Source organism: Thunnus maccoyii, chromosome 19, assembly GCF_910596095.1.
Source record: "Thunnus maccoyii chromosome 19, fThuMac1.1, whole genome shotgun sequence".
Classification (NCBI taxonomy): Eukaryota; Metazoa; Chordata; class Actinopteri; order Scombriformes; family Scombridae; genus Thunnus; species Thunnus maccoyii.
This window is the reverse complement of record NC_056551.1, coordinates 23,851,336-23,874,740: the sequence shown is the minus strand read 5'-3', so window position 1 is coordinate 23,874,740 and position 23,405 is coordinate 23,851,336. Positions and strand designations below refer to the sequence as shown.

Below are 23,405 nucleotides of genomic sequence, written 5' to 3'. Positions count from 1 at the left end.
CATTCTGGGCATATTTTAGGAAGCCTACAGCTAATAAGTTACTATGCTTTGAGAAATTAAATGTATAGGATATGTGCTGCAAACTAATAATGCACCCCCGATAAATTACTCTTGAATTGAATGAGTAATGAACAATGGTAGAAAGTTGGCCTACAGTTACTCAAGTACTGTAGGCTGCTTAGCCTAAGTACAATTTTGAGGTAGCCTACTTGTACTTTGAGTATTTCCTTTTTACGCTACTCTTCTACTCTACTATATTTCAGAGAGAAATACTGTAGCCTAACACATTTATCTGACACCTGTAGTTCATGTTTTCTCTGATCAGGTTGTAGAAATGCGATGTATTTCAAGAGATTAAACTATCTCACAGTATATAAGATCATTAAAATGTGCTCTACCTGTACAAGTTAATGCATTATGGGTAATAAAAATCCAATTACATAATATATTAACACTCTGAAAGGGGCCATTCTGCTGCCTTAATGGGTACTTTTACATTTTACACTTTAAGCACATTTTGCTGCTAATACTTCCATACGTTCACTCAGTAGGTGATTTGTTCATTTTTAACAGGGGGGATGGCCCAATGGGAGGGTTAGGGACTGCAGGATTATCATATAGGCCTAGCCTAATTCTTGATATTATAACTGTGATTATAATTTCAATTTAATAAAACTGCTATTAGACTAAATACATATTTTGTGCAGGCCTATTCTTTTACCGGATGTGGACATTAAGTATTTTAATGCATAAGCATATTTTTCAAAACACACTGCAGTTTTGACAGTGTAAATTTTACCTTGAATTATGTAGCTGTAGCAGCTGAGTGTGATGCAGTCAGTGCAGGTTAATTTCTTCAGTTACATTACATGCTCCACTCCCAGGTTACAACAAACATCTATAGTAAAAACTATGTCTGTAGTCTCCCCTAAAATATCTTATTCAGAGGTGGCTTGGACTGGGGGTGTATATTCAGCAGCACAGATGCTACTGAATGATCATAGAAATATTATAGAAATATTATAGAAATACTACAGGCAGCAGTGTGTTTCTATGATCCTCTCACTCTTCCGTGACAACCCATTGCACTTGTCACTTTGATCATGAAGGTGACTCTACTCTATAGAGTATATAGGCTACAATACAGTATAGAATTTATAGTATATAGTTTAGGAAATATTATAGATCCAAGACAAAACTGACAGAACGGGACTGAGAGAAAAAGGCGCAATTACAAATCCGTCTGCTACTTCAGCACCACGGACAGCGCCATGGATTTATCAATACACAGCACAGTTAGGCTGCTGATATTTCAGAGCCATAGTCGAGGCCATAGATTCTAACTTGCACAAACCTCAGTCAGATAAAGGATCAATGAGTCAGGCAGACTAGACTAACATATTCAACTAAACAACCCCTCTGCCCCTGAAAACTCTCTCTGCTACCAGAGGATGTAGAAGGGGGGATGGCAGGTTAATAGGGGGGATGCATTTTGGTCATTTTGCTAACAAGGGGGATGGCATCACTCCTCAAATCACCTACTGCTTTTACTTAAAGCATGAAATATTTTACATCATTGTACTGCTGTTGTTTACTTGAGAATAGGATGTGAATACTTCCCCCTCTCCAGACACTGCAGGTTCAGAGTACCAGCAGCCTGCATGGGTCCTCTGGTCACATAAACCCAGGTGTAGCTCCCCGCCGCCGCATCTCATGCCTCAATTAGCACTGCTGCCCTCTGTATGGACTCGATTAGGCCGTGATTTATCCGAAAGAAATATAATTATACCTCCAAATAAAATAATCAGCATTGAAGAGCGATTTCCTTAACGAGATGGAGCGGGGTAGATGTCACGGAGTAGCAGCGCCTCATTAGGGCGGTAATGAGACTTTGGGGTGATCCTGATAATTATCGAAATCTGTAAAATAAGGATCAAGTCAAATGTAACCTTAATTTGTCTGGCAATTGAGTTCATTTATTAGTATGACTATTTAGGAAGGACTCTCTCAGCCTTAATACAAGGTGTCGTTATTTTAAGCCATTTGGATAATAGATCTAACTGCTGCAGGGACATCAGACAGGCCTGTTTTGTCATTCATGACCATAACCAACATTTGTCATTTGACTGACAGGGTTGTCCAAAGTGCTCTTGTCTTTATTGTAGGTATCAAGACACACAATCCATTTCACTGCTGTTACAGAAATACAAGCAGGTGCATACACTGCAATTAAATCCATCAGGTAGTGTTAGTGCTGAAATGATCAGTCAGTGATCAAAAGAAAGTTAATCAGCAACAATTTGAATAATTGATTAATCGTGTATGTCATTTCCAGGCAAAAGAAAAAATATATATTGGTTTCAGCTTTTCAAATGAGAGGATTTGCTGCTTTTCTCTGTTTTGTGTGGTTGTAAAAATTGCCTATCTTTGGGATTTGGACTGTTGGTTGGACAAATTGACATTTTACAGACTAAATGATTGAATCAATTAATCAAAAAATTAAATCCATATGTTAATAGATAATGAAAATAATTGTTAATTGAAGCTGCAGTTAGTATTCTGGGATACATCATCCTTAAGCGTCAAAGCCAATAAAAGTCCAGCATGCTTAACCAACTCATGTATGGATTTAAAATGGCTAAATTAAAACAAATTAAATAATGTGAAATACAATATACATTTTTATATGTATTTCCATTTTATAAATGCATTTACTGTGTCAATGGAATGAAAACATATGTGAAAAGTGGCATCATGCACAATTCCAGGTCTATATTTATGTTCTGGGGCTCTACTGGAATATCTTAGCATGATTTGAAATAAATTATGTATCTATATTTATCTTATACTGACTCTTTATGCAGCCCCTCAGTTCAGCCTCTGTCTGAAACAGGCTGTTTTAGCTCCTGTCTCTTTAAGGCCCTCCTCCCGATGAGCCCACTGTATTCTGATTGGCCAGCGAATCCGGAGGTTAGGTAAAGTCATTTCCTTTTCTCGTTCTTTACTCGAAATGGAAACTTCTGAAATACATCCGTACATATTCGTGCCCAAGTCTGATCTGAAATATGACCCGAACAACCTTAGCAACAAAGGCTACTGAGCAGACGGCCGTTTGTGGGCATGTGCGAACAATCTGCCGTCATCACGAGGAAAAGGTAGACAAAACTTTGCAAATGAAGCGTTCAGAGCAGGTTGATGCCCTGGTTTTTGACTTGCAGGCAGCAAGGAAGGAACATTTTGGAACTTTTACAATGTTTATAACAGAAAACCACAAAACGCATGTGTCCCCTTTAAAAGGACAATTATTTCACTGCTGATCTTTAAAATCTTGGTGAATTGTTTTTCATTGTGACATGCTACATTCATTAAATTTAAATCACAACAAAGAAAAAGTTGGTCCTGACCCCAAGCTGTTTGGATAGTTGATTGTTTCTTTAGCATGAACAGAAGAGAAAAAAACTCCCTTGCATCTCCTCATGAAAACTAACGACAGCGTTTTGCATTTAATACTGCCTGCTCTATGCTGCTCTCTGCTGGACAACACTAAAATGCAATTTCACCTCTTCACTTTGTTTTCGAGGTTACAATATGATTTTAATTTGGCATGGGAAATTTGTGTCACAGTGAAAAACAACTCATTCAGTTGTGAAAGACAAAAAACATTGTTTTTCATTTAATTATGGCACAGTAAATGCATAAAAAAAGGAAATACATGTAATGTGTATTCTATCTCACTTTATTTCTTTGTTTAATTTGCTTTAATTTAGGCATTTCAAATCTTCCATATCCAGATACATATAAAAGGAATGCAAAATTAATTAAGGAAAACTGTCACTTCATAAAACCTTCAGTGATTTACTGTTTTCAGCAGAGGCCACACACCATTAAAATTAATATTATTGTGGAAAAGACAACAGACAAACATGACTGTGTATTTAATCAAGTCTTTAAATCCAGATTGTGTATTAGTTTGATGAATAAAACGCTAAGACAAACTCTACCTCTCTATTGCAATAAAGTCAATGTTTATCATATTTCTTGTGGGATTTTACACACAGGAGAAGCATGGTGAAATATGGTGGCACGTTAACTGTAAACAGTAGAAATAATTACATCAAGAACAGAGACTTTGAACGATTCAGTTTGCCTCCACGGTTCCAAACAAGGCCTGACGAAAGGAATGGACATTTAAGCAAGTGAGTCTCACAGTGAGAACAGAAACACATCAGAAATCATCCTTCAAGCTTCACTGAGTCCAACATGTTTCTGGCCTCTTTGTACTCCTCTGTTTCAGCCAAATCCTCTTCTGTTTCCTGAAAAGACACAAACACACACACACAGTTTTGTTATATTCATTGCCATTTTAGAAGTATACTGCCATCTTCCTATGTTAAAAAATAAGAAAACAGAAGAATAAATCCACAACTTTTTTGGGTGTAACTGTCTATATATATAAAAAAAAAAGAATAAACCTGCTTGGATGTCATATTGTCACCATCAAACTTTTACCTGAGGTCATATTTCTGTCCGTATTCTATTACTGGGATCTAAATTTAGCAGTACAGGGTTGGACCAAGGGATAACGTGACTGTATGGTATCCGTGTCCTTTACTAATCAAGTGTGTGTGAGTTCCTGTGGTGGTCACCGCGGTGACAGCGCCGCTAATGAACTGTGATGAGCGCGTGCACGTGTGCATGTTTGTCTGAAAGGAAAAAAGAAGGGAGGATGAGTGATAGGGACGGGGACATGACGCTAATTCCAGGTTAGCTTCCTCTGCCTACCATCCAGCTCTCATGTGAGTGACTCACACCAGCAGCTGCCTGACTGTTGCTCTGCATTAATTGAGATGACCCTGAGACATGCATGCTTATGTTTGTTCTCACTATATCAACTTGAGGCCTGAAGGGATTAGCGCTCTTGATGCTAAAAAACAATGGGCATAACAAGCGATACATATGCACATTCAAATATACAGTTCACCAAAATCACAAAAAAGGTTTTTCTCCATACAAGTTGTGGTTGTAACTTTCACTATCAATCTGTGAATTACTGTCTCGATTAATTGTTTGGACCATAAAATATCAGAAATTAAAGAAGCTGACTTCTTCAAATTTCATGTTTTGTCTAACCAACACTCCAAAATCCAAAGATATTCATTTTACTGCCATAGATGGCAAGAAAACCATATGAGAGGCTTGTAGACTAAAAGTCTACATCCAGGCTAGCAGTTCAGTGAGGCACAGTGATGCTTTGAGCTAAATGCTAACACCAGCATGCTAAAAATAATAGCATATACATGCAGATGCTTAGCAAGTATAATGTTTACCATCCAGTTTGGCATGCTAACATTTGCTAATTTGCAATAAACACAAAGTACAGTTAATGTCTGAACCAAATTTTACTGATGGCAATCCGTCCAACAGCTGTTGAGACATTTCACTCAAAACCATAATTGTGAACGTCGTGGTGGTGGTAGAGATGATAATATGACCTCAGGGCATCATCAAAGTCATTAGGATTCATTGATTGAGAACCATAAATATGTCTGTAACAAGTTTCATGGAAATCCATCCAACAGTTGTTATATTTCAGTCCAAAGTGGTGGACCAACAGTATGTTTAGAGCAGCAACAATTAGTTGATAGATCAATGAGCTGCCAACTACTGAATTAATCCCAATTTAGCCTTCCACATAGTAAACTGAATATTTTGGGTTGTGGACTGTTGGTTGGAGACAAAACGAGACATTTGAAGACTTCGCCTTGGGCTTTGGGAAACAGTGATTTTTCACCATTTTTTGACATTTTATGGACCAAACAGCTAATCAAATAATCGAGAAAATAAGCAACAGATTAACGACAATGAAAATAATCATTAGTTGCAGCCCTAAATGTTTGTTTCTGTTTTTGTTTTTCAGCTTTACTCATTTTACTTTAATTCAATTTCTCACATTTCCAAAATTGAAGTACAAGCTGTCTGTATGCTTGTAACCGATGAAATGACTTGTAGCGATGCCTACTCTCTCTCCTATCAGATATACAAAAACAACAAAGACTAAACGTACACCGTTTGATCACAAGGTGCAACCCATTTTCCTCAAGTACTGTTGTAATTTGAAAGTGAAACACATTGTGAAAATGTGTTTTTGTCACCATGTGTCTGTAATATCCCACAGACACAATTACACCTGCAATGTCATTTCTCAACAAGGCCATAAATTGGTATCAGCAACTAAATAAATGGATCAAGACTTTCATCAATGCAGTTTTTGTCCTGTTGTGAGATGAAAAAAAGATTTTTTTACACTTTGATTTAATGGTGTTACTTACTAGGAGCTGATGTAGATCTCCGTGTGCTATGGTCAGACGGCGGTGACAGTCTGGGATCATCATTCTGGACTCCTGCAACACCTCCATCTGAAACCACACAGACCACTTTAGAGCCATCACCATCTTTTATTAATAAGACTTCCAAGTGTATTATTAATTTAAAGAGTCACACTGAAATATTCAGTGACTGTAGCCTTGTTCCTGACAATAACGTGCAGGGTACCCCACACATACTCAGCTGTGGTTAACATCTCCCAACAAGCCGGCGGTATGAAAAATGTTATTGAGTTATCGATCGGGCAGGGAGTTGGGCAGCGGGGGACCACCTCGATCTGACTGCACACCTGGATGAATGAAGAAACCCTGAGCCGAGGGCACAGTGATCAGGCGTAAAGAGGTATTACTACGCCTGGAGTGAAAGTGTGTTACAGCCTGGGGAACTTTCACAGCCGCGGATAATTTGGAATTCCCCCAGCTGGCACCCTAAAGAGCAGAGAAGAGTTGGCTAACGCTGTCAGACACACTCACTCATGACAGATGCTTCCTCACCTAGCCCTGTGTCGGCGCTGGAAAGTCAAAACATGGAGGCAGTTACACACATGTACATTACACGGCTCTGCACTCAGATGAACTCATACGCAGGCAGAGGCTGGCGGACCAGCTGACTCACTGAAAGACGGTAGACAACTAGTCGAGTTGGTTGCCATCTAGATGTGACAAGGTGAGCTAGAACTAAGCAGACGAGTGCTGGAACAGAGAAAAGTCACGGTGCCCTCCCAGTGCAGTGGAATGATCCCATCAGCGCTGGATAAAGATGACACTTACAGCGTATTGATTCCATTAAAATAAAAACCTCTAATCCATCCTGCCTCAGACCTCTCATCTCCAACCATAATCCATCTGGCCTCCCAATCTCCCCATTTAACACCAGCCAAGCCTGCCGCTCAGCCTGAGCCACCGCTCTATGAATGAACAAACAAAACAAAACACACACAGAATTTTAATGTTACCAGTAAACATAATCAGATGTGGTGCCGGCTCTGCAGTTCCTCCCTGACAGAAACATGTACGAGTGAAATCCAAATTAATCGGGACCAGTACAGCTGAACCGTGCACACATATTTTTTTGGTATGGTCCATTTATCAACCTTTTTTTTTCATTTATTTATTTTTTTAGGAGAAACTGAAGCATTTAATATCAAGGATGCTGAGTTTTAGCGTTGATGTTTTGTTTCTCCATCTCTGGAGATGTCTAAAAGGTTTGCATAAAACTAATATCTCCAGAAGATCTTAACGGCTGCAAGTAAAGACAAAAAAAAAAAAAAAAAAAAAACTGTTCCTAAATGCTGGCTTCAGAGAAACGCTGTGCTACGGACATTGACACTGTCAGCTACCAATGAATAAATAAAAGTTACTAAGAGAGAGATCAACATTTGCTCTGTGTGAATTAACACAGCCCACTCATTCATTTCAGTGCGTTGATGCAGTGGGGGTGCCGACGCAGAGGGCAAAATAACAGGGTCGTCCAGCAAAAAAGTTGAACCGGGCTCAACTTTTGCAACGCAACGTCATAAAGCAAGGTGCCAATCACATAAATGCAAATAGGGTTGTGCAATATGACGATATATATCGTGTGAGGAGTGAAAAAATGTCTATCGTTTCATATTATGCTCTATTGTTTATATCGTTGTGACGCAAATCACACTTTTTACGGCAATATTTTTCTTCATTTGCAGTCTGTCCATCTTTTGTGCAGATTACATTGATAAATTACTCTTCTTGGCTTTTTACTCGCGAAGCTTTTATTGCACTTACAGTAACATATTGAGTTTAGTTGTTGTCAACTCTCCACCGCTGTCTGTCTCTACTCTGCTGCGCTGCACATACATGGAGGGCTCAGGCCCGCAGCGCTGCGAAAGAGCAGAGAAGCAGCGAGACGGCGACTATAAATGACAGCAAAATGCAGTAGAGACTGTCTTTATTTGTGTTATTTACCAAACTTATGTTCATTCTTTTAATTTCAGCTCAGTGTGTGAGAGTCTCTGCTGCAGCCGCAGTGTTGAGCGGAGGTGTGTGGGGGTGTTTGTGCTTTAGAACTTAACCGCTGTGAAACAATCAGAAAATAACGTTTCATTGATTTGATTCATTCACCGGCTTTCTCGATACCAGCGCTCCCTCCCTTCATTCACTCTCAAGCTCACTTGGCCACAGCTGCTCTCTCTCTCTTCTTCTTTTAAAATGAGTCGGGAAGCCAACAGAAAAGTCTAACTTAACTTTTAACGTTATCAAACGAAGAGAAATGTCCTCCCCTCGTCCTAGTAACGTGTTTGTCCTCCCTCATGGCAGAGTTTAGAGCCCTGATCAGTCTGATATCCGTCACACCTCTGAATGCTATGTAAAAGCACACACGGAGGCGGCTTTATGCTGGCGAGGCGAGACAGAGGGGATGGACCAACTATTTATTCATTGAATTAAAATGTGCTATATCGGGATAGGTATCGTTATCGGGATATGAGATTTTGGTCATATCGCCCAGTCCTAAATGGAAGCGCACATTCCTACTTTGCAACGTTAACGCAGTGTTTCTGCTGTTTACCTTGCGATTGTCGCGGCGAAAGATAAAACAGTTGCAGCCGTGATAACTCTCCAGAGTTGTAAAATCTTGTCTGTGAGTATTACAAAACGCTGTGAGGTATTTTGTCATCTAATGTGTCTTTAAATGCATTAATCTGTAGCTCCAACTGAACTTCCTGAATCATATTTTATTGTCTGAGCACAGTCTTAGCACTAATCACAAAGTACAGCTGAGGCTAATGTGAGTGTCACAAATGTACAAAATTTTGTGCCGTTTCATCCGTATGATGTTGAGATATTTCACGGAATAAGTAAAAACTTTGACCTGCTGGTGACGCTAGAGGAAAAGTCAGGAGATCACCAAAGTTAGTCGGCGTCATTCTCTGGTGAACACGAATGTCTGTCCCACAATTCATAGCGATCCATTTAATAGCTGTTGAGATATTTCAGTTTGGACCGCTAGCATGGCTAAAAATACTGCATGAAACTGGATTGTTACTCTCAGGAAACAAACTCTGATTAATGCCTTTTAAAAACATTATTCTTTATTTATCCTTTTCATTTGCAATAATAAGGCACAACGTCCCCTAAGTCCCTGTGTAATGAACTGTTCCTCTGTGTTAATTGATGACCCCCATCCTAGTCCTCATGTTTCCAGTCTGCATTTCAGCTTCTCTTTTAAATTCAAAATATTAAAACAACAACAACAAAATAGAAATATAGAAGTTTAAAAAGTCTCCGCCGACGGATAAGACTAGTGTTTAAAATGCTATCACGATGTGGAAACCAGTGACAACGCTCCACACAGATTTTCACTATACTCTCCACACTGCTTTCTCCAGTGAACAGGCAAATGATGGAGGTCTGCGGGTACAGTGAGAGAGAATGGAGAGCAGGATATGGGCCAGTGATCTGTTAGGGACACTAAATTACCAGCATGTGTCAGTAATTATCAAACTCCTTCTAAAGTAACATGATATAATTACATCTGCATCAAGCACATTACAAAATCACTAATGATTCTCCTCTCAAAACCTAATTCTTCATTATCACTGTGGACTAACCTCATTACATGAATGAGGGGCTACTCAAATCATCAAGATAGAATTCACTTCCTAACTACGGGAGAGCAAAACCTCCATCACTCACTGGTTGAGATCAACAGGAAAAAAAACGGTGATAAATGGAGAAAGTTTTAAAATTAGGACTAGAGCTGGGTATCGTTTGATAAATTATGATACCAGTACCAATACCAGTCCCTTTAAAGTGATACCGACACAAATAGAGTACTTCATTCGATACCAGTCATGTGAACGGAAGCATTCAGTTGCGTAAAATGCCGCCACTCCTCCCCAACCAAACGATTTATACACAAATACATTTTGAAAGTGTTCAAATTATTGAAATATTTATTAAATAACTGTATAAAACTGTACAATCACCACAGACTGTACGGGTTGTAGCTGCTGCGGTAGTGAGCCAATCACACATCGCATTAAATTGAAGAACACTCGCAGTGATTGGCTGCAAGCAAAACCATACCAGTGTTTCCCCTATGACTGCACAGGCCTGGTGGACCACCGGGCCAAAAAAATCTTTTTTTGAATGCCAAAAATAACACCAAATATCAATTCATTCATTCATTCGGAAATAAATAATCACATGTGTTTGGGAGTCTCTGTGCAACACTGTTCTGAAACGTGAGTCAACCTCTGCGTCGTTGCCTGGGAAACTCTTGATGTGATGCGAGTGCCACTGCTATCAGAGTCCCTTTAAATTACTGCAGAGCGAGAGCAAGCGTGTATGGGATGCAGGTTAGCTAACGTGAGCGTGGCACCGCCTGAAACTAGAAAAAAGCTCTAACGCTGGTGACAGACAAACAAATATATCAACGTTTTTCTCCAAAAACTCTAGAGTCAAGCAAAAATACAGATAGGGAAGAAAGGAGAGGGGCAGCTTATTTTTATTTAATAAAAGTCAGTTTCTCCTTGTGACCACTTTGTTTTAAGTCTTGAATATACTGAGCAAATTGCAGACCGCCTGCTGCACCACCTGACCGAAGCCGACCGCACAAATAAGCCGTCCCGCGTGCCTCGTCCCTTTAGGGTTTTTTTGGTACGTACCACCAGGCCTGAAAAACATTCTAGGGGAAACACTGCATACAAATAGTCATTTTTTCTAAATCTGGGTACAAAAAGGATTGAATGCTGGTATTGTTTGACTGGAGAAGTTTCGATACTACTTGGTGCTGGGTGATTTTGGTCGATATCTCAAAAAAAAAGGTATTGAGTACCGATACTCAGCCCTAATTAAGATGCATAATTGTTGTACAGTTGATCAAAGCAGCGACCACAGGATCAACATACCTGTTTCTTGATAACATAATCATCTTCTGCCTCTGCTTTCAGGCGCTCAATCTTCTCCTCCTGCTGCTTTGCCTCAGTTATGTACGCGGTCTCCTCTTTTGCCAGCCTGCAGACGACAAGAACGGGAAGAGAGGAAAAGACAGTTCATAGTTAAAAAAAAAAAAAAAAAAGACAGTGACATGGTGTTGTTCCATCACACATGAAACATACATGCACAGCCTCCCAGACAGATAATACAGGCAGAACCGTGAAAAAAGGCGGGCTGTGATGGTCACCTTTTAAAAAGACAAGGCCATCCATCCTCATTCTCTCCTACGTTTCTCTGACTGAGGGGACACAGTGAGATCATCTCCCGCAGGATGGCAAGACACACACCTCAATAACAACCACCCAACGTTCCTCCTGACGGCCGCACAAAGATCAGCCTTAAATCATACTGTGATATGAAATTCAGCTTATCATGTGCAGTATATTTTAGGGCTGCAAGTAACTATTATTTTGCTGCCTAAAACATCTTGTTCTGTCTCCACCAACAGTTCACAACCCAAAGATATTCACTTTACTGTCACAGAGGACTAATTTTGACATTTTTTCTTTAAAAAAAAATGACTCAAACCTATTAATCAATTGTCAAAATAGTTGGCAATTAATTTGCTGTTGATCACTGCAGTTCAAGTATATTTTGATCTAAAGCAACTTAGGATGGGATGTACTAGCATATCTGAAAATGTCCCCAAATATCTGTGATAAATTATTATTTGTATGCTTATTTGACATGAAATTAATATTTAAAAAACAGCAGTTTAATGGCTGTTCACACAATGATCACATGATACAAAGTCTTTGTAAAGGTCTGTGCAATCAGAAGCCTCTACGCTGTCTTCTAAACATACACTACTGAGGCGATTTGATCATTTCAGCTGAACTAACATGAGCATGTGGCCACAGACTGTAAGTACAAGACGATAACTATTAAATATTACGCAGCACAGGCAACTATGAACTTTGATTCCCTTTAATTCATCCATGTGAAAATATTCAATGCATTTAGATCCATAGCTGCCTTTTTTATGCAGTTAAATCTCTTTTTTTTCTCCTCTAAAACATTCAAGGTAAGAAGACTAAGATGATAATTTCCACATCGATACCGACATTAATTAGCTTGATTCAATGAGTTTGATCAAGCTCATTAAACATACATTTGGACATTGATCTTTCTTGACCATCTCCTCTATGAAACAAACTAAATGCAGATAATGTTCCAACTTTAATAAGGCTGCAGCGAACAATTATTTTCATTATCGTGTAATCTGATAATTAGTTTCTTGATTGATCATTTGGCCTATAAAAGGTCAGATAATAGTGAAAAATGCCTGTTAGTCCAAGGTGACGTCTTCAAATATCTTGTTTTATCAGACCAACAGTCCAAAAACACAAGTTATTTTGTTTACTATGATAAAAAAACAGAGAAAAGCAAAAACACCTGGCATTTGAGAAGCTGGAAAAAAATTTGGCATATTTTGCTTTTTAAAAAAAATGACTAAAACTATTAATCTATAATCAAAAATAGTTGCAGATAGGTTTCCTGCAGCTCTAAACTTTAACGTATATCTCATCTTCCTTGACAGTTTCTCAACTTTTGAAGTGTTGAGTAAACACGTCGCAGCCAAACAAATTCAAAACCTTTTCCTGTCCGGCATCAAACCTCCCAGCTCGCACCTTATCACCACGCTTATCTGACTCCTTTATCCACCTCCAACACACACACATACACACACACACACACACTACTAGTCCTTTTTAGAGATTAATTGATCATCAATTTAGTCCCTAATTTGGACCAAGTCAGGTGGTAAATGGGCCTCTTTTCCTTGATTGTTAGTGAAAATGGGCTTGAGTACATTGATAAATTTTGATTATTTATCAATTACGGGCCAAATGGAACTAAATCTATTAAACAGATTCCGACCCTGATTGGCATAATGGAGTTTGAAAATATCGCTATTGATAATGATTCCCAACTAATAGTCTTTTTCCGGCTGTGCCTGCTTGTCGGAGTGACAACACAAATTTCATTTTTCATAAAATCAGCTGCGTGTGCGTAAGTGAGTGATCCTTCATTAATCAGCCACATTACTGGAGACCCTTCCCTCCGTGTTGCACTGCTCCTTGCTTAGCCAAGGAAGCCGACAGCACTCTGTCATATTTTACATCAATTACCACTCATTCTAATACGGTTCCATCAAGAAGCTTTTAAACAGGCACCATATGCAATAGCAGCTCCTGCCTTTCACTCTGATGCTTGATGCACGGTGAGTGATGTCACCTGTTTAGAGTAAAAAGAAGGTGGCAAAGAGAAGGAAGGGGGGTGTGGGGGGGGGGAGATTGGAGGAAAGAAAGCTTGAATAATTTGAATAAAACTGAAGGACAGTCTAATAACAAAATGTCCATTCCTCCCCTTCCAGTCCTGATGTTAATTTCTTATTTCTCCCAGACTTGGAGCGCTGTGAATGAGGGGTGGGGTCGTGGCTGGTTTTAAATAGACCTGCCACCTCAGGCTTAATGGAAAAGGCAGCTCTCTGGAAAATAGAAAAAAAAGGGAATTAGAGCCAGCCGACACACACATTCGGCCGCCTCCTCTAGCACTGTATTTTTGAGCCACGATGTAGTCTGTGCTGGGACCGGAATGACAAAGGCAAATTACTGTTGTCATTTTATTAAGGGCATCCGCCTTGCTAGAGCAGAAAGGCACTGACTGGAATGTGCAAAAGCCACTGGAAATAGACCCTGGCTAAAAGAGCAGGCAGGTTTCCTCTAAACTCCAATATAGAAAAAGAGAGGAGGGAGTGAGCGAGGAAAGAAGAGAAAGAAAAGCAGGAGAAAGAGACTGAATGGGAGGGACACAAGATTATGAAGAGACAAAGCAATGACAGTCCGTACATTTAACCCTAACTACTTTATTAAGACTCCATGTCAAGGTAGTACTATGAGTCTGCTGTAATAACTCCTTACTTATGTTCTAACAGTATATTCAACCTCAAAAATATCAGCTACATTGGTTAGGGACAGCGCTGGTTGATGAAGTACACCGTTGCACTGTTGTTTTTCCTACACTGTGTGACATTATTCTCTGAGGGAAATCCAGCCCCCATCATTACCACCTCAGGGATCCTCTTAGTAATCTGACCCTCATCAAAACACAATCGATAGCACATTACAGAAACACCATTGACAGGAGGGAATTAGAGGTCCGTCTGATCGACGAGAGATCATCACGCACGACTACTATACCGAGCCCATTATCTCAACACACCTCATAATATCTGAAATATTTTCTATTGCGGCACGGTGAATTTAGCCGTTACACAAATTCAGATGTAACCTCCGAATGGATGCCAACTGTATAAATAGGCCGGCTTAAACTGGATGATGAGCTTGAAAGATCCTACATCAAAACGCCTGTTTTGTCCCATTTCACATACACGTAATGTACAAACTAAACCGTTATAAATGAGCAGTGTTTCCCCACACACAGGATTTATTTGGGTACGTATTTGGGTTTTCTACTTATTATTCTTTTGTAGTGTGGGAGAATTTTCCTGGTGGCGTGGCAAATTCAACAGCTACATCCATCATCAGTAATAAATTAATCATTAAGTCTATGAAATGTTAGAAAATAGTGAAAAAAGTTGTATTCACAATTTGTCAGAGGCCACATATCAATGAATCCATTGATTATTTTTTCAATTATTCCATTAATAGTTTGGTCTATAAAAATAAATATTCTTGTTAAAGCCAAAGGTGACATCTTCAAATGTCTTGTTTTGTTTGATAAACAGCCCAAAATCCAAAGATATTCAGTTTACTGTGATATATGACATAGAAATGTTTCAAGTTCCCACATCTGAGAAGCTGCAACCAGCAAATATTTGGCATTTTTTCTCTAAAAAAAATAACTAAAACAAATATTTAATTATGAAAATTGTTGCTGATAGATTTTCTGTCAACGGACATACCGACTAATTGTTACAGCTCTACTTCAATTTGCTTGGTTTTGTCTGACTAACAGTCCAAAACCTTAAGATTCATTCAATTTACTGTCATATATGACAAAGAAAAAACATCAAATCATCACATTTGAGAAGCTGGAAATAGAAAATGTTGGGCATTTCTGCTTGGAAAAATAAAAATATTTTTATTTTTGAACTCCACTAGAGTAGCTTTGCATTATTCACAGTTCAAAAACCTACTTATTTATCTTTACTGGCCCTTTATGCAGCCCCTTAAGACCCCCCTCTCGATGAGTCCACTTTGTTCTGATTGGCCAGCTTTCTGGAAGTCTGCGGAGGGGCAGCCATATCAAAGTTGTGTTAAGTTACCGCTGATGCGAACCCAACATTTCCTGCTTTACTGCCTCATATTAAAAGCTATTAAATGGCTAAATATCGGGAGACTTTTATTGTGAAGAATTTACAGGAAATTAAACATGTTCTTCCCCAAATTAGCAGAACTTTGTTAGCAGTCAATACAACAACATATGGACATACATGGAGCTCTTTGTTGAGCAGATCAGTTAGAAATAATGCAGGGAGGAATAGTACAAGCAGAAACAGCCACAGTAATGATGATGTTTGATGAAGAGCTGCAGACGACCAGCACACCTCCAACAGGTAAGCAACTTATTTTACTTTGCCCTGCTGTGTAATGGAAAAACACTCACAGCGTGCCAGCTCGACTCACGTCATGGCTCAGCATGACTAACCCCAAAACAATGGAGAAATGCCACAATGTTAGCGGAGCGGAGCAGTAAACTCGGCACTGGGCATCGAGCAGATGACCATATAAAGAAATCTGTCACAAATCGACGTCGGCCCAGGCTGAAAGTAGAAAAAAACGTTGGAAACCGAGAGTTCAGAGCAGTCTGAAGACAGTGCTTTTTGCTTATAGGGATTACTTCTACATACTTTACCTCATTATTAGACACGTTGGCCATGTTTAATATGAACATCCCACATGGTAACATTATATACAGTAGCCTATATATGTATGACAATTAAGAGCATAATATGTCCCCTTTAAATTATAAAAATAGGTGCCAATCAATTTTCTGTTGATTGATTTATCAATTAATCTTTGCAGCTCTCGTCAGCTTGTGAAAATTATACAAACATATGACAAGCAAAGTGAACAGAGTACTTAAACTAGTGAATGTACTGTATGTGAGGCTTCTCTACAGATCAGAAATTATTTTATTGTGATCACAACATGCCAATTTATAGTTTTGCAAGTAAACTCAAGTTTTCAGCTTTAAAATGTGTTTTCCATGCCCGTCTAAATCTAACACAGCATGTTTTAGTTCCAATAGGTAAAAAGCCAAGTTAGAAGAAAACTCGAGCACAAGCATCACAGGGACAGAGTGTTCCTAAAGCACAAGAGTAAGTATGAGAGATGGAGCAGACCTTATCAAATGTTAACATGCTCTTACTGCAAACTCCACATTTCCTGTCATTGCTTTTTACAGTAAAAGCCTTCTAACACAAGGAATTATGTATTGCTTTTATTGATAAGAAGCCAAATCTTAAGTGAAGCTACCTGCCTAATACAAGCAGTCTAGTATAGGCAATTTATGATTTAACTAAAAAGGTTAGAATTTGGTCTTTTCTCTACATTTGGATACTTTTATCATCTATTGTCATAGGATTTATTTAATTAATCCATGTCCATCACATCTGCTGCTACACAAATAATAATAAGATTTAATACTGTTGTGTTTTCTAGCTTTCAGTCAAACAGAATCTGAAGAAAACTGCCTGATTCTGATCTGACAAGATTGAAGATAATGAATAAAGCAAAACTAACAAAACTAAGCACTTTCTCCCACTACCACACACTAACACTATCAAATTTAAAGACTGAGTGCCAGTAAGTCAAAACAAGACAGTTCAGTGATGAGCAGTGGTCGTCTTTGATTATAGTAATTATACAAATGTCATAATAATCTTACAATATTTTTTTTGATACAGCACCTTAAAAGGAGACCTAATCAAGAAATGTATAAAAAGGTAAAAAATATGAGTAACAACCTTTCCTGTAGAAGATAATAATAAAACGTCTTTATACGATAGATATAAAGACGATATGATAATAATTAATTTCTGTGGTCAGAGAAACTGGAGGTTAATATATACTGAACATTAAACCTTACAGACAAAGCTATTACACTCAATACTAGACAATCCAAACATTACAGGTGTCAAAAACAGAATAATGAAGTCCAATAAAACCGTCCTGTCATCAGTCTCACCTTTGTGATACTTGACACTGTGTGAGAAAGATGTTTTGAAGCCATAGGTTAAAGTTTTGTTGCACTGAATTGACGTAAACTATTAATTGTTTCTAATATTTTTGATTCTCCATATGTAAAAGAGGTGAAGTTCTAGGACATTTAAGTTAGATAGTATTTATTACATTAAATCTCATCATACAGGTGTTTACATTTCTCTGGTCACTCAGTGAAAAGCTTTACTAATGGTCCAAATTCCCTCACATCACTGTAGTCCTTTAATATTTCTCTGCCACATTTATAAACATGATCACTTCCTACTTCATTTAAACATAATGAAACAAACAACACAACTGCCGAACTTTTCTGTCTACAGGAAAGTATGAGAAGGGTGAAAAATGTGGAGAGTGGCAATAAACAACAGACGTCACCTGAAACTGAGACATTAGAGGTGTCTTAGTGTTTCTAAGATAGGTTTGGTATAGAGAGGAGGACTTCAAATAAGCAGTAGTAGACCTGGAATAAAAAGGATCCAAATTAGAGATGCATCAGTTAGTCGAATAATCCATTAGTCGCCAACTATTAAATCAATCGCCGACTATTTTGATAAATCGATTAATTGTTTGGAGTCGATTCCAGCTTCTCAAATGTGAATATTTTCTGACTTCTTCAGTCTTCAAACTGATTATCTTTGTGTTGTGGACATTTGAGGATGACATCTTGGGTTTTGGAGAAACCTTGATCAACATTTTTCACCATTTGCTGATATTTTAAGGACCAAACGACTAATTGATTAATTAATCAAAAAATAAATAATCAACAGATGAATTGATGGTGCAAATAATTGTTAGATGCAGCCCTAAATACATACAGTTGGAATTCATATCATAGCAAAATTTATAGGACATTTTAAGGCTAATTTCCACTTGGAAACCAGTACTTTGTGCGGCCCTGCAGCCGTAAGGAGATTAATCGATAATAAAAATAATAATGAGCTGGAATTTGAAATGGATTTCAACATCACATTCAAATTTACATTTGTATATAAAGAGGGGTGCAAAGAAGTCAAAGTATATGTTTTTGAGAAAAAAAGACAGCATTTTACATCTCATAGGATAATTATGATAATGTCATTCAAGTGACAAAACTAATAGTATCCTATATTATTGGCCTGTGATGTACTGCCACACTGCGGCACAGTGGTAGGCAAACAGCACCCGTGGGCCAAATCCAGCCCTCCAAAACAAAATATTTGGCCACTTAACAAAAGTTTTCCCCTTTAAACATTACATCAGATTTTCTACATGATTTATCATAACAATGTAAACACCAGTCTCATGTAAATTACACTACATATGAACTCATAACATCTGATAAACTAAAGATGAATTAAAAACAGACACGTAACATAATTTGGCCTCTGTGGCCAAAACAGATTTGTGTCAATAACAGTATTTAGCTTCAACCATAAATGAAGCAGGCCACTGTTTACTGTGTGTGGATAAGACATCGATTACATTTGTAGCCTTGAAGTGTAACACAATATGTTTATGTTTGAGTCTTTTTTTTTTTTTTTTACCAAATGAGTATCAACATGCTGCTGTCACTCTGCTGAGGAATTATGATGATATCTGCCTTCAGATACAATCCTAAAGAACTGTTTTATGAACCAATTATAATTGTTTTTATTTATTCAAAGAAATAAACAAACAAACATGTTGCCAACGTCGGCCTCCCAGATAAACAGTACTGAAAAACCCTGGCCCATAGTGAAACCTAACTGCTGACCCCTGCTCTACTACATGATGAGGGCTTTTCCATTGTTGTATCATGACTTTGCAGGTTTTTCCAACATCACCACAAACGTCCCCCCATGGATTCAGACTAGCTGGGGAAAGTGTTGTTATGTAGAGATTAAAAAAAACAAAACACCGCCTAGAAAGAGCTGTGTCAAAGATAGCATTATAATGTTAGATTATCTAGGTTAACGTTAACTTAGGTAAGACATTGTCACTGTAAGCGTCTCTGTAGCTAGTTGTGAATTATTTAATATTACACTACAGCTAACTATATTAGCTCAATAATAAAACGTTAAGAAGCTTGGCTGCGAATGACCTCTTCCATCAGCATACATGACAGTTTTACTTACAGAGCCACAAGCTTTATTTGCATTGCAAAACAGACTTTTTCTTAACAATGTGTTGCTGGCTAGCAAGCAGTCATTGGCTAATAGCAATGTTAGCTATCGCTGCAAGTTACATTACAAACATTAATACAGTACACCGCTATCATTCCTTGTACAATTAGCTTGCATTATCACAAGAAGTGTTAGCTAGGTAACGTTACCATCAAACAACTATGAAGAGAATAAAAGGAAACTGCTTAGCCATCCATTCACTCCCTACAGGCCCGCTCAAGCCGGACTAAAGTAAAAACCTCCGGCGTAAACAGTCTTCCGAGCCCGGCTTTATTTAATGCTGCGCCAGCCTGTCCGCACGGCTAAGCTAATTAGCTTGTTAGCCTTAGCTGCGCGCTAGCTAACGTTAGCATCTTGTTTGACGCGTTAAGAAATATTAAACTGAAATAAAAACAAGCCTTACCTCTTAACGATGCCGGTTTTGATCTTAATTTGCCGTATTCTTGGGTCTGCCATGGCTGTAGACGGTGTTATTACCACTGTTGTAGCGTCCTGGAGCTAAACGCAGCTAACTGTGTGAACGATGTGCAGGTGGAAGTCAGTGAAGAGTAGCTGCTCGCAGATAAATCGATACTGCTGAGCGGATGATTGTCGAGTGCTTGGATCAGAAAGACAGATTCAGCAAGAAAAACACTGATGACTGAGTTCTGGTCCTTAAAGCTACACTTGTTTTTAAAAAATTTTAACATCATTATTTTCATTTGATACCTCTTTTGTACCTTTATACCCGTTTTGTGCTTTTTTTTATTGTTTTAATGCTCTTTTTTATTTATAGAATTTCCCTTCATGGTTTCTTTTAAATACCTGTGTCGTTGATTTTATTTTCTCCTTTAAGCACTTTGAGCTGCATTTTATGTATGAAAGGTGATATTATTATTATTATCAGTAGTAGTATTAGTAGTAGTAGTATTTAGTCAGTGGTGGAAGAAGTATTCAGATCCTTTACTTTAGGTAAAGTACAAGTAAATTATGTTTAAGTACAGTACTTGAGTAAATGTACTTAGTTATTTACCACTGCGTTTAATCACAAGTGCCTTGTAACTTCATTTATGGAGAAAAAATAAAGTATAAAGATATAAAGAAGTCACATGTTATCACAGAGCAGCAGATTTGGCAATCAGAGGAGGACAAAACACATGGCGAATTAGTGTTATGACCACTGGACAACAATTTTTGACACGCAAGTTGAGCCACACTCCCACAACTTCATGTTTTCCTTTAATATTTGTTTTATAATCAGCTGTCTACTTGTATAATAAAACAATAATGTGATTGCCTAACCTGTCTGTGCCCTGAAAACTTAAATGGGAGACTAAAACAATTAGCCCAATTAAGATGTTAACATAGTGTTAACTACAGACAACACTGGCAGTTTATTCTCTCCATAGCAGACTGTCTTAACAAAATATGAAACAATTAGCATTAATTAGTGCTATCTTTGTATATTTTTGTAACTTTAGGTTAATAGATTCATTATATTAATTTGATAGCAGTCTCCCAGATTTATAAAAGTGATACTTGCCCGCTAAATTTGCATGAAATGAGAAGATATACTGTAATTGCATACCCTCATGTAGTGAAAGGTGAAATCGAAGAGTATAAATTAAGAATTTAATATAAAATCTACAGACAGCAGTGGTAAGCTCCTTTTTCTCCGCAGGTAAACTTGAAACTATGACCTCTGTGCTGTCTTTGGTAATTTAGGAGCCCTTTGATAAATCTGATATAGATGTGGTCCCATTGGTACACAAATAGTAGTCACAGAATGCATGTTGTGTATTACAGATTTGACAATTTGCGTCACAGCAATTGCGGTGTGCAATAGTTTTAATTCAAACAGGAAAGTACAGGCGGGTTAAAAGTGATGGAAAAGTGTTGAGATTGAGAAAACTTACATTTAAATTTACACACCATTCATTTCGGGGGATAACATTTATAAAAGTAATTTTCATATATTAGGTTTTTCTTAACACTTCTAGATTGATATCTCTTTACTGGAAATCTTTGTGTCTTTAGAACTTTTGCACAATTATGCTGCTATGCATCTCCCACTAAAGCTGTCTGTCACTTAATCAATATTGATACATCTGAGCAACGTATCCCACATATGGTAAAGTCCTATTCCAACACCCTGAATCAACAGGAATAGATCACATTATGGAGGCAAGATGCTGTATGGACTTGAAGATACCAAAATACAGTTGCGGTGGTGAAACATTTGTCAAACATAGACAAGAACAAAACTTCTTACATTACATTGTAAAAAAAAAGAACTTTGTCTTCGATACCAAAATCTACAAATAACATTACTCACAAAAGGTTCCCTTCCTGAAACACAGCTCAAGTTTCCTATAATCATTCATCCAGAAAAAATCATCAGAAATTAAAGACATTTTACTAAATAGTGGAGCCCTTAAATCATCATATGAGCAGTAAAACATTAAATGTAGTATTGAGTTAACTATTTAAATACATGTTATCAGCTATAATCATGAAAATCACATACTGTAGGAAATCATGAAAAAAAAACATTGCAACTCTGGCTTTTTACTGTATTTTTATCTGAATTGTTACCAAGCCAAAAAAACTAAACAATCTTTGTTTTTTATTGCAGCTCAAAGCATCAGAACCGCACGCCATGGCGCTGACCAGGGTTAGGGTTAGGGGTTAGGATTAGGGTTAGGGTTAAGGTTAGAGTCCTGCACCTGCCTGCGACTGCCAGCGGCGGGGGAGCTGTCCAAGGTACTCGCACCTTTATTAACAGTTGGCAGGATCATTTAGCCAATGACTGACCACTGATTTCACTTGTTTGTGATGTGATACAGTATCTGCCAAGCGGTGATTTCTCCTAATTGCTGAGTTTTGAGCTCAGTCTGACCTCAGCATATAACTATATTTAGCCTGTTTTATGAACTTGGTTTTGTTATTGACATCACTCTGGATAAATTTAAATCCCCAATGTTTGTTTTCTGTATAGTTACTGTCATCAAGTCTAGCTGAGAGAGCCATGTTAGCTGTTTTGTTTTTATTATTTAGCCAAGTTAAATAGACTCTTTCATGTTGAAATTATAACCATAATCCTGAATCTGTGTTTATTTTTATCATTATTATCCAATGTCTTGTCCGTTAGTCTATATGAATAATTACCTGTTTATTATATATCTACACATATCTCTGTGTGTATATAGTTTCACTGTGTAGTTACTACCAATACTCATCTGTGCAATTCCAATGAAGCACCTTCAATACAAAACAATACACAGTACACTTGCACCAACCATGTAGAGATTACAAATCTATTTTCTCTCTAACACTCCAAACTCTAAATTAGAGTCCTAGTTTTTAAAAATTTTAGCTATTTATGTTTTAATTATTTTCTAGCTATTTATTGAAGTTCACATACAGTCTACTGCTTTTATGTACATGGCTTTTTATCTGACAAATGTTCACATAAAGAGTCAATTTTCTTTCTTTTTTTTCTCTTTTTTTCATAAAGTGGTAGTGATTAAGTGTATGTTGGCATTTTGTCTTTGTTGCCTGCTCACCTTGGATCACCCTGTAAAAGAACATGATACAAAATAACTTACTCAAATACTCAGGTATCCCCTGATATTATCCTGTTCTACATATTTTCTCCTCTACACTAATCTGATCAA

General features: G+C 37.8%; 1 protein-coding gene across 1 annotated transcript; it reads right to left on the bottom strand.

Annotated features, from left to right (window-relative positions):
- Window positions 1-3,720: 3,720 nt before the first annotated feature.
- Window positions 3,721-20,332, bottom strand: tbca (tubulin cofactor a). The gene is made up of 4 exons (XM_042394376.1): window positions 20,153-20,332; window positions 11,270-11,375; window positions 6,330-6,416; window positions 3,721-4,313 (listed from the first exon to the last, which is right to left on the bottom strand). Exons 1-4 carry the CDS (start codon window positions 20,203-20,205, stop codon window positions 4,233-4,235), a joined length of 327 nt encoding a protein of 108 aa, XP_042250310.1. The 5' UTR covers window positions 20,206-20,332; the 3' UTR covers window positions 3,721-4,232.
- Between the last annotated feature and the right edge of the window lie 3,073 nt (window positions 20,333-23,405).

Excerpts from the sequence above, each read along its gene's own strand:
- tbca (XM_042394376.1), bottom strand. The coding sequence starts at position 20,205 with ATGGCAGACCCAAGAATACGGCAAATTAAGATCAAAACCGGCATCGTT. Across the intron at positions 6,417-11,269 it reads ATTATGTTATCAAGAAACAG|ATGGAGGTGTTGCAGGAGTC; the intron begins GTATGTTGATCC and ends GTGTGGTTTCAG. Across the intron at positions 4,314-6,329 it reads GAGATCTACATCAGCTCCTA|GAAACAGAAGAGGATTTGGC; the intron begins GTAAGTAACACC and ends GTGTCTTTTCAG.